Below are 11908 nucleotides of genomic sequence, written 5' to 3' on the forward strand. Positions count from 1 at the left end.
AGTGGGGGATTCAGTGATGGTAATGCCATTGACCATCAAGGAGCGATGAGTCGATTCTCTCTTGTTAGTGATGGTCATTGCCTGACACTTGTGTGGTGCAAATGTTACTTGCCACTTGTCAGCCAAGCCTAGATATTGTCCAGGTCTTTCTGCATTTGGACATGGACTGCTTCAGTATATGAGGAGTCATGAATGGTGCTGAATATTGTGCAATCATCAGCGAACATCCCCACTGATAATTGCACAATGTTCAGCACAACAGGTGTCACGAACTGACTTTATACCCTGGTTAAACTATTTGTTCATAGTTTTGTACAAAACTTAAAAAGCAGTAACCCGGTACCGTATTCTAAAGATTCAAATTCAAATAGAAAAAGGATTATGAATTGTGGGTTCTTGCTGCACAACAGATTCTATAACTGTTGAACTGGGACAGCACCAATGGGAAATTCAGTGCCCTGGAATAATCACATCTGTTGTTCAGAGTAAATGCATAATTTTTAATTGTTCCTCAACTTCATCCACAGTAACGTCCAGTCACTTCACATTGACACTTATTGATTGAATAATCTAACTAAATGCCCTTTTTAATATATCTCTCTTATGTACCATCTTCATACTATATTCTTCAATTTTTTCTCTGTAACATATCTAACTGTACATTGAATTCCAGAACTCAGATTATCTTTTGTGAAAAATGTTCTTTTCTCATTCCTAACTTGTACATTTTTATTATGTGTCGCTTGTTATTAGAAGCCTTAACTGATTTTGCTGGCTCAATGCTGGAGGTCACCATTGAACAGAAGTTTAACTAAACCAGCTACTTATCAATATGGCAACTATAAGAGGGCAGAGGCTGGGTAGTCTGTGATGGCTCAACTCCTAGCCTCTCAAAACTTTTGCACAGTCAGCAAGATTCAAGTTAAAATGTGGCGGGAATACTCACCATTTGCCTGGATGAATATAGCTTAAAAACACACAAGAAATTTGACACTAACCACATGTTGTTTGCCTGATCATTGCCCCCATCACTGGACTCAATATCGACCACCTTCCAGCAACAGCACACTATGTTACAGTATGTACTATCTGCATGATACACTGCAGCAACTCGCCAAGCTTACTTCAACAGGACTTCCTTCATCAGTGACCTCAACCACAAAGAAGGACAGGAGCAGCAATATCATGTGAACATCAGCAACTCCAAATTCACCCAGCCTCACTCTTTTCCGAAGTCATACACCATGCTGACCTGGACATCTGTTGCCATTCCTTTGGAGAAAATGGGTGGGATTTTCCTACTGCTGGGATCATCGGATCCTGTTGGAAGACAATGGACATTTGGCTGGCCCCCCAGATCTCCGGCGGTGGGTCCCGCCACGACGGGGCCAGAAAATCCCAGCCGATGAGTCAAAATCTTGGAATTCCTTACCTGACACCATCAAGGAGCACTTTCACCACAAGATCTGTAATGGTTTGAACAGAAGACCCACCAGCACCTTATCAGGGCAACTAAAGATAGACAATAAATGCAGCTTTGCCAAAATTTCCCAAATCTCACTCACGCCCCAAAGAAACCCATATCATATTGATAATTGATCACCTCAAAGTCTACTCATTCTCAAAGGAACATGAATTTCATGGATCTGATCAAACTATTAGACAGCAGTAATCCTTGCAACATCTTGCTTCACATTGTTGAAAATGCTTTGTAACTATTACACAGCATTTTCCTTTGTACTGTGAGGGCACAGGATACAAGTAAAAATACCATTCATGGGAACCCAAGTAGGAAGAACTGCTCTAAAATAATCTGTGCTCTTATATTGTAATTTTGTTTTTACACATTATCTTTAGGGTGTACGTTTATCTGCTCCCAGATCTCTAACATTCCATGTCATTTGAAAGATCAAACATCACCTGGGTGAATGAGTCTTCAATGCTTTCTAACTCCTGTAGAGAAGCACTTGTTGTGCATGATACTCAGACATAACATAACACGGTGCAGCTTCAAGAATCTCTGAGCTGTTTTTGAGAATAGCAAGAATTAAAAGGTGGGCGAGAGAAAGATATGGAGATTGGGACATAGACATAGATACAGAGATAGATATAGATAGCAAGAGAGGGAAGCACCTGACAGAGTAAATTCACTAATCACAAGTGCCCTATGAATGGTGCAATCAATGAAGAAGGAGATACAAAAGAAAGAAGGATTAAATGAATTGCACAAAATGTTTATTTGATTGAGACAGTGCAGTGACTAGATAAAATAGAGTCATAGAATCATAGAATGATTACAGCACAGGATATTCAGCCTGTACCTCCATGCTAGGATTCTGCAACAGCCTCCCTTAATAGCTTCGTAATCTACTCCATAAAGAGCAGAGGTGATCTCTTCCCAATTGTCATAGCTGATCTGTGCTCTTCCTCAAGGTATTAGTACTGGCAGACCTATAATATAGCGACTGCTTCTCTGACTTTCTCTCTTGTTCTTCTTCAGCACTAAGTACCTTGCTTACATCTATGATTAGTTACCTTGCCCTACACTAAATCTCTGATCTGATGAACTGAAGCCAATGATTTAATGCCTGAACTGTCACTTTGATTGACTCAACATAGAGGGTAGATAAAACCTAGGGTCTTCTTATCTGTATGGGCTCAAATCTACACTAGGCAGTGCTTTTAACCACTGAGCTATTACAGGTGCTAAACTGATGCTATTATTGAATGTTATAAGTACTAGAGTTCCTCACACTAGCACCATTGTGCAAAAAGGTCCCAATGAGCAGCCTTTTCAAATATATGCTATGACCCACTCAGCTGCACGCTTTTCAAAAACTGCATGTGTTGCAGTCATGGGGGTGGGGTTGTGGAGGAGAAGGATCCCACAAAATTTAAAAACCCTGCCTAAAGTCAACATAAAACATTCTAACATACATTGATGAATTTCATGGGGCTGTCCTGTCTTCAGAGATTCCATGCAACAAATGCAGCCCATGAAAGATGTAGAAGCTACTTAACACCTACAAACAAACATACAGGGCAAAGCAAAACATTAATGACAGGTAGAAAAACTGCAAACATGCAAACAGTGGAAATAGACAGCAGGTCAGGCAGCATCTGAACTAGAAAAGACAGATGGACATTTTGCACATACTGACCCTCAGATCCCTGGAGGATCAGATGCTGAGGGCCTGGTGTACATTTATAGCAGATTCTGTTCTTAATTTCAATGAAACAATCTTTGTACAGGACGTTAGAAAGTGTTAAGGTACATATGTGATGCTGACCTGTATTGTAATGTCTGAAGGGACCGTCTGCATAAGCCATTCTGGAGTGCGCTACCTCTTGGTCTGTGTACAAGTGAGAATAGATCATAAACAAATGTATCAATTTTCATCACTTTCTCTCTTTCCCTCCTCTTTCAGTTTCTGCCACCTGAAAACGTTGCCTCTCCGAGGGATACAGTTCCTCAGGTGTCAGCAGCCCTCTGGTAACTTTCATTAATGCAAGTTCCTCATGTGGGAGTGCAGCTAGTGTTAAGGGCAGCAGTGTTCCTGCCCTTGCCTGGTGCCCATATATAGAGACCTTCCAGCAAGGTTTACTAGATAATAATCCAGAGCAGAAATTTCCTCGCCTGGTCCAGGGCCACTAAGGACAAGTGAGTTGGGATCAGAAAAACTTGGGAACAGAATATGGGACCTTCCTGGTTTATCCAGTTCTATATTCCAACTAGACCAGGAACTGCCCTAAGTAACTTGGATTGACCCTCTCAGGTGGGAAGCAGGGTGGACCAATGCAACACGTCACTGAGTAGCAGGGTGGAATTGCATATTTCCCTAAGCTATCAGTTCCTGACCTCAGACAGATCATTTGGAGATTAGCAATTAGGAAACACCTAGAAAGGGGACACGATAAACAGGTGGTAGGCAAGTTGCAAACCTGCTATTCAGCTTCCTGCCAGTGCTGCTCTAAATCCAGCCCCTAAGAGTTACCCTTAAAGTGCTCAGCAATGAGTCTCCTTCCAGTTCCAAGCACCCGCTCCCCGTCCCACCCATGGAGGACAGTCTGGGCTCCGCTCAGCAGGTCTATATATTGCTAGATATGGAAGTTCCTTGGCTTCAGGAAATCACAAGTCCCCTTCCCTCAGTGTGCAGAATGTTCAGCCAACCTGATAAATAGGCACAAATTTTTAATTTGGGGCTCAGCAAGTTACCCTGCATACATCTACTGTGAGCAACATTGGTAGCGACCTTGGAGTAGGCAGTCAAGCTGCCATGACATTTAGGGATGATACACAGCAAGGGAAGGAGGCAGAATCTAAAGGCATGGAGAAGAAAAACACATTTTTATTTAACAGACAAGTTTTACCCTTCAGAACCTACAATACATTTCTACATCAACCGATGATAATCTCAGACAATCACATTGGTTGCATCCGTCCCTGCAATACGTTGCATGAAGTACTGGCTTTATTTCAGTTTTCCCCACTCCTCTCCTAAAGGTGCTGGCTCTTACTGCAGTAAAGTTCAATGGTGATAGGCACCTCAAGTGACCATTCCTCATGTGTGAGTTAAGGCCCAGGAGTGAGCACTCTACAGGGACTGGATGGAAGGCAGGGAAGATGCTGCTGGGGTTTCTGCCAATGCTGCTGTAAGTCCACTTGTGGATTGTTGATTGACCATTCAACTTTGGGAGCGGGGGGGCACCAAAACTGATCCTGATCCTGTCCTCATCCAGCAGCTGTAGATGGACTTTCCTGTAGGAATCACTGAACAAAGCAGATGTCAAGCCTCAGCCCTTCTGGTTTTATGACTCAGGAAAAAACCAAGAGATACAAAAAACACTCTACAATTGAATCCATTCCTCTGATTCAGCTCCAGAACAGCTTCTTTAACATGATACTGCACCCTCTGGTTTGTCAGCATTGCACCAAAAGGAAGAGTGCAGCATTTAAAAACTGGAGGTGAATGGAGGGCTTTGAAGGATCACAGCTTCATGTTCTTGGCAAATCTTTCTTTGTTTATTTACAAACAGTAAATAAGGAGCATTGAACTGCATCCTCCCATTACTGAGGCCATCTTTGTAAGAATGAGGCTTGGCCCTTTTTTCTGCTTTCCCAAACATTGAAAAAGTTTACCAAACCATCTTTTTCTCACATGACCCATTTATAGATAAGGCTCTCAACATCAGCTTTAAAAAGGAGGCTTGATGGTCAGCCCAACTTTGGGAGGGATCCTAATAGTAAGAGTCCCTCTTTTAACAGTGTTCCTAATAGTGAGAGTCAATTTTAGGAGTGCTCCTTTTTATAATGCAGTCTTGATACTGAATATCCCACTTTAAAAGAGATCTGAATGAGAATACACACTTTTTTAAAAGGGATAGTATTCTGATGGTGAGGCTCCCTTAATGCAGTGCCCCACCTGAATAATCTGGCATGAAAACTTGAATTAAAATTAATATAAAAACAAAAAAACTGCGGATGCTGGAAATCCAAAACAAAAACAGAATTACCTGGAAAAACTCAGCAGGTCTGGCAGCATCGGCGGAGAAGAAAAGAGTTGACGTTTCGAGTCCTCATGACCCTTCGACAGAACTTGAGTTCGAGTCCAGGAAAGAGCTGAAATATAAGCTGGTTTAAGGTGTGTGTGTGGGGGGCGGAGAGATAGAGAGACAGAGAGGTGGAGGGGGTTGGTGTGGTTGTAGCGACAAACAAGCAGTGATAGAAGCAGAATATCAAAAGATGTCAACAACAATAGTACAATAGAACACATAGGTGTTAAAGATAAAGTTGGTGATATTATCTAAACGAATGTGCTAATTAAGAATGGATGGTAGGGCACTCAAGGTATAGCTCTAGTGGGTTTTTTTTTTATATAAAATTAAAATTAATACTTTAGTGTAGTAATGGCAGGGATAATGATGAATACAATTCCTAACACTGCAGTAATTAACTTCTAACCAGCTATTTTTCAACTGCAACACTGAAAATCAAAACCATAACAGAAATGATCAGAAGCACACCAGCAGATCAATCAGCAAAGAAATACAGAATCCAGAAAGGTAATTCCTGGCAATTCCTCTTTACAGATGACTGACTTGTTATTGTATTTCCAGTGGTTTCTATTGTGACAGATAGTCAGGCAATCCAACTGAATAAGGTCGATAAGATGCTGCAAATATTAGAGAGACGCTGAGCAGAATAAGAGGTGTGCAAGAGGAAATATGATAGAAAATGTGAGAGGAGGAATGTGAGAGTGGATGTGTGAGACACTGTGAAAAAGAGTGAGGTAGAGAGAGAGAGCGAGAGTGCAAGCAATGGAGAGAGAATGACTGTGTCGGTGAGAAGACATAATAGAACAAGCAAAGTGTGAGAGAGAAAGAACACAATAGAAGAATTAAATGTTGACATTATTTTTAAAAAGATGAAGATAGAAAGGATGAGATAAAAATTAAAAAGCAAACGGGGAAAATATAGAAAGAAGAAAATGATAGAATAAAGCAGAGGAAGGAAATAGAGAAAAAAGTCAGAAGAACCTAGTAGTTTTTTTAGTTCCAACCCTTCAGGTATCCCCCATTCCAGAAATAAAACAAATAGAACACATTTAATACCAACAGAGTGAATTCTTGCAGACATACAGGCTGATTACCATTGGACAGAGTGAATACCAGTGCACAGAATATGAAACATCACTCCTGAACTAACAGTCATTGGTTTTTTTTCCAATCAATTGCCCATTTTTAAAGATAGATATTTTATGTTTTTATAATAATCACTAGGGGTAATTGCTTGATAAATCTTAACACGAATTATTAGCAATTTACAAGTCCATTAGCTACAATTTTCATAAGTGTGAAAATTAATATATTACTGAGAAACTGAGACAAATAGGAAATAGCAATGTATGAGGCAGAGAGATGGACAGATAACTGTAGAATATATTATACAGAGAAAGATCAGAATTATACAGCTAAGCGTGCACTGCACTCTGCCCAATGACAAAGCAGCTCTGCTCATGATCAGTCATGTATGTGTGTAGTGCTACTTCCTGCCTTTTTTTAAATGTTAGAGATGACATAGAAAAAAGAATGGCAGAATAAACTTAATTGTTAAGAAACTAAGGTTTTTAACCATACAGCAGAGACTAATTCTAAATTAAATTTGAAAAGTCTCCAGACTGATTAATAGGTCAGAGCACTTTAAATGTAGTGTTATATGGCCCTGGGGTCATACTAAACTCAGTGCAATGACTAGAAAGAAATATTTGTATCCGTATAGCTCAGTGAAATATCTCAAGGCAGGCAATCAACTATGTTTAAAGTGTAGGGACGAGAAGAGTAGAGGCAAAATACAGCAGCCATTATCCTCCACAGAGTTATCAGATGGTTGACTAGTTCATCTGCTCATGCTGATGTTGGCTACTCCACCAGGGCAGCTGCATGCTCCTGTTCAAGTAACCACACAACAACTTCAACAGCCATCTGAACCCTAGAACTCTGGTTAACTGGCATCTCAAAGCTGGAAGCTCTGGTGTCCAATAATGGGAGGAGTGTGGCTGGGAGACGATGGCTGACCACTCCTAAATGACACTGTCACTTTCATGTGGATGCACATCTGACTGTCCTGTGTCAATGGCCACACAGTTAAACAGCCCAGTTAACACAGATCTGTGTCCAGTGCGAAATCATCATTCTAGGATTAGAATATTGAGTAACAGATATCAGTCACACTGGTCACTCAAAACTGGGTGTATAATTATAAATTTTGAAATCGGTTGAGTTTCAGAATCTATCCTCAGTCAACTTGTAGGGATAAAGATAAAAAAACTAACTGCTGGGAATCTGAAAGCGAGAAACATTCAAAAGCCATCTGGAAAGAGAAAATACTTCTTAATATCTCCCAACAGCGGGTTAACAAGAAATAACCAACGTGGAGTCTTTGAAACCAAGTATATTCCGGTTTCATTTTAAAAATTGAATCTCCTTTCTAAATGAATTCAACGTTAATGCTGATAAAGAGTCTCTATGCGAAGCATTAATCTGTATTTTCTCTTTTCGGTTGCTGGCTAGCCTGTTCGTGTATTTCCAGCAATTTGCTGGTTGTCTCTGGCTTTATGGAGAAATAATCACCTGTGTGCTTTAATGCTGTCTAATATACTTCTGTGTCTGATACTGTTAATGCATCACCTCAAATGACTCCTCATGATCCCACCACTAGCCATCCTGAGGTTCTTCCGCTCAGGACACTGTCCTGATAAGTGCTAGACACCTTTCTGTAAAGTTAATTGTTAGCACTCACTAGCATCTCAGTCCCATAGTCGGGGTTTCACAGATAGCAAAAATCCATTTCCATTTTACAGACCCTGGCAGGAATTTCCTCAAGCCTTAGCCCCCATCTCCCTCCGTAAATTCGGCGGAAGCTCATCAGAAACCCATTCTCTGACTACCCGAGATTTCCAACAACGTTACGAGTGCCGATCGGGGGAATATCCCAAGGAAATTCTCAGTGTTTTTGAAAAACCTGTTCAAACACCCTGCCCCTCTGCTCTCTTCCCCCATTGCCCTGCCAACCTGCCATATTCAGGGGGATAATCAATTTCTTTTGGAACTGTACTGCTGAATCTGCGCCTACGATATTTCCAGACTGAGCAGGCCAAGTCTCGGATCCTGCTCCGTCCCAGGGGAACACCCAGGGTGATCGGCAATTCCTCTCTCGCCTTCACTCCACAAACTCTGTCACTTTGTTACATCTTTCCACCCCTCCCCTGGCTGACACTACTGCAGTCTGTGCACCTCTAAGCTCACCTCAGCCATCTTCTAGTTTGTAAATATCCATCTCCACATCTTCCACCTCCCAGCATCTTCACTTCTGTGCAAATCAAGGCTTGTTTTGCCATTCCCTACCCTAACTCCTCACTTTCCTCAATAGTGGGGAACTCCTCACATCCTCCAGCCACCCTTTCCTCTACACTCAAAACTTACTGCCACTTCATCACTAACCCCCCCATCCTCTCCCTCTTGACTCTGTGCTGTCCTGTTGGGATTAGGTGTTTCAATAATGAAAAAAGGTTGACTTCCAGCGCCCCGCCCCCGGGACAGTTCCCAGAGGAATTTCACATGACAAGTGTCCCAAACCGGTCAGTAAAGGAATATCAGTCACTCCAGCTCTCAAGAGTTAAATCATACCATCCCAAAGCAACTGGACTGCAGAAGGCAGACACATCGCCTCAGGTTTTCTTGAATATTCCACTCCTCTTGGTTGTGCGCTGTCTGGTGAGAAATTGGACACAGTTGGTGATCATTGGGCCTGGCAGGGCCTGTAAAACTGGACACAACCTTAAAATCTCTTTTTAATTAACAGGGAAAGCAAATGAAATGAGCCCTAACAATCAGAAACCTTTCAGTAATAGAAAAAACAACTTTTGAATACACGTGGCTTGGCGAGGACTCCTTCCCCACTACCTGCTGAAAAACAGTTTACCAGAAAAAATGTTTCTGACACAATTTCAGTTTTATAAATTGGATTTTTTTCATGTAACTTCAATTTATCTCACACTCCTTAACATTTGCCAGTTAATATAAATTAAATAGATTATGCTAATCACCTGTCTGCGATGTTCTCTCTCTCTCTCGCCTCAACCACTGTCACTTTAGGTCTAACAGAATGATGTCTCTCCAACAGCTCTGTTTTTCCGTTTCAAGCCCAAACTCCCTCGGTCAATGCGATTTATTCCCGAGAGTTGCAGGGAGTTAGAAGGGGGATTAGCGCGTGTGTGTGCGAGAGTCAGAATCGGAGTCATATGCTTGCTCTGTACCAGCTAGACTGATCACATTCTCCGCAAGCAGATTCATTTAAGTACATGTGGAAATCTCGAAGTTAAGTCCAGCCACAAAACCAGTAAATCCCACAATCACAAGAAACAAAATAAGGACATTAGGGCAGGCTAGTTAACGGAGGCATTTAGAAGGCGTGATTTTTACAACGGTTTGTGTCAAATAAGTGAATGAAACCCAGAAAGTTTAGGGAAACAAACTATTTTCCCCAATAAATATTCCAAATTTATTGTTAAAAATACAAAATAAATCTTGATTTACGTCAAACAGGTCAGGTTTGAAATGATAAATCCCGTTATCTTTAAATAATATATATTAAAGTAGTGTTTTTAAAATGCCGATCGGAATCTGGTATGTTGCTAGAATTTATCACGTTAAATCGGATAATTGTTACACTTTGCGTTTGAAATAAATACATACAGTGCTGCAAAACTGCAGGAGTTATTGTTGATCAAATTCGGGTTTCACTTTTGCACGAAGTGGAAGTAGTTAATTCCGATACATATTTAACTCCAAAATGAATTATTTTAAAACGTTTTGACACGCTTTAGATCCAGAGACACAGTAAAGAACTCTCAGCACAAACCAGCAGCAGTCCTACCTCGGACCTTCAATCCTTTTTTGTGTTTTGCTTTTGTTTTCTCGTTTTTCAGGAGACTGCATTCACTTTTGACATAAAAACATAACCGATCAGAATCTCTTAGAATTATGTTAGAAAAGCCGGAGGGGGAAAAAATCCCCACTTTTTTTACCTTCAAAAAAGCGTTGCAAAGCTTCAGTCTCGTCAACCACTTCCATTTCTCTATCAGCTAGCGACTCCTCCCCGACACATCCATGTAAAGAGATCGCCTGCTTCCCAGGACTTCAAAACATCAGGGATTTCCCACAAAAATAAAACATACAAGCAAAGATTCAACTGAAGGGGGGGGGGGGGGGGGGAACAAGACTAGAAGCCCCTACTAGCGCCTTCTGGTAATCCACAGTCTCGCACCTCCTCAATGTACCTGCGGGAGGTCAGTTTCACGAGTCAGTTTCGTGCTGGCCAACTCTTCAGATTCTTTTCAAACCAACTTTCTCTTTATTTTGTGTTGGCCAAAACTTTAGCACTAATATAATGTCAGACCTGCCGGTTTTTAATACCTCTCACTTCTTCAAGAAGGTCCACTGAGGGGGGAGGGGGAAAATGAAACCTTTCTCCTTTAATAAAGCAAAAAATACTGCTCAGGATTGCCGGTTCAGATTCCTCCCCCTCCTGCTTCCCCCCACCCCACCCCCCATTTCGATGGGATTTTTTTCTCTCTCTCCACTTATCGCTCTGCCCGCCGATGTGATGTCAGCTAAAACATAACGTCACTCATTCGCCGACGTGCTGGACAATAACCTCTGCAATTGAGCAATAGCAGTACGGAAACATGCAGGTGGCAGAATTAGTGGGATTTTATAGTGTGTGGTATGTTTGCTTCATAAAGTACAAATATAGTTATTTTAATGTTTGGCCAACAAGTCAAAGGTCGCTTCCTTAGCAAATAAAAGTCGGACAAGGTTTTCTCTAGTCTTCAGCCTGTCACATTTCCTTGCTGATCTGCTTTGATCAGACGACTGTGGGTGTTGCTCATCAAACCCTTTCCCCTTAAACTCCAAATACCCCACCCTACAAACCCTTCCCAATCGGTCGTTTCTCCTCCTTTCAGACGCTCTTTAAAACTTACCTCGTTGGCCAGGCATTTCCTCACCCGCCCAAATGCCTCCTTTCTTTAGCTCAGGGTATCATTTTTTTTTTGGCCGATTACACCTTGAGGTTTTTTAAAACTATGTTAAAGGTGCTGGATAAATGCAAGTTGTTGTACTGAAATCAAGGCTTATTTTATATTACCCTACTCTAACTCATCTTGAGCTTGCAACTGTGGAACTCTTCACCTCTCTCGGTTGTCCCTTCATCATACAAACTGCAGGCATTTAAACAGCATACTGAGTGTCACTAAGGCACCAGTTCCTAATTTACTTCAGCATCTCCTTTTATTAGCCTTACTTGTTTATTCTGCACTCAAGGTCCAGCCCTTCACTTCCATTTCTA

General features: G+C 41.4%; 1 protein-coding gene across 1 annotated transcript in view; it reads right to left on the reverse strand.

The window, feature by feature from the left end:
• myrf (myelin regulatory factor) overlaps positions 1-10666 on the reverse strand; it is a 251560-nt gene extending 240894 nt beyond the window's left edge. Inside the window, exons 1-2 of the mRNA XM_041196647.1 lie at positions 10587-10666; positions 3291-3353 (exon numbers count right to left, since the gene is read on the reverse strand). Coding sequence (XP_041052581.1) covers positions 3291-3353; positions 10587-10632 — 109 coding nt within the window. The 5' untranslated portion in view covers positions 10633-10666. The remainder of the gene's footprint in view (positions 1-3290; positions 3354-10586) is intronic.
• Positions 10667-11908: the final 1242 nt, after the last annotated feature.

The sequence above is a fragment of the Carcharodon carcharias genome, chromosome 10, assembly GCF_017639515.1.
Source record: "Carcharodon carcharias isolate sCarCar2 chromosome 10, sCarCar2.pri, whole genome shotgun sequence".
NCBI classification, from domain to species: Eukaryota; Metazoa; Chordata; class Chondrichthyes; order Lamniformes; family Lamnidae; genus Carcharodon; species Carcharodon carcharias.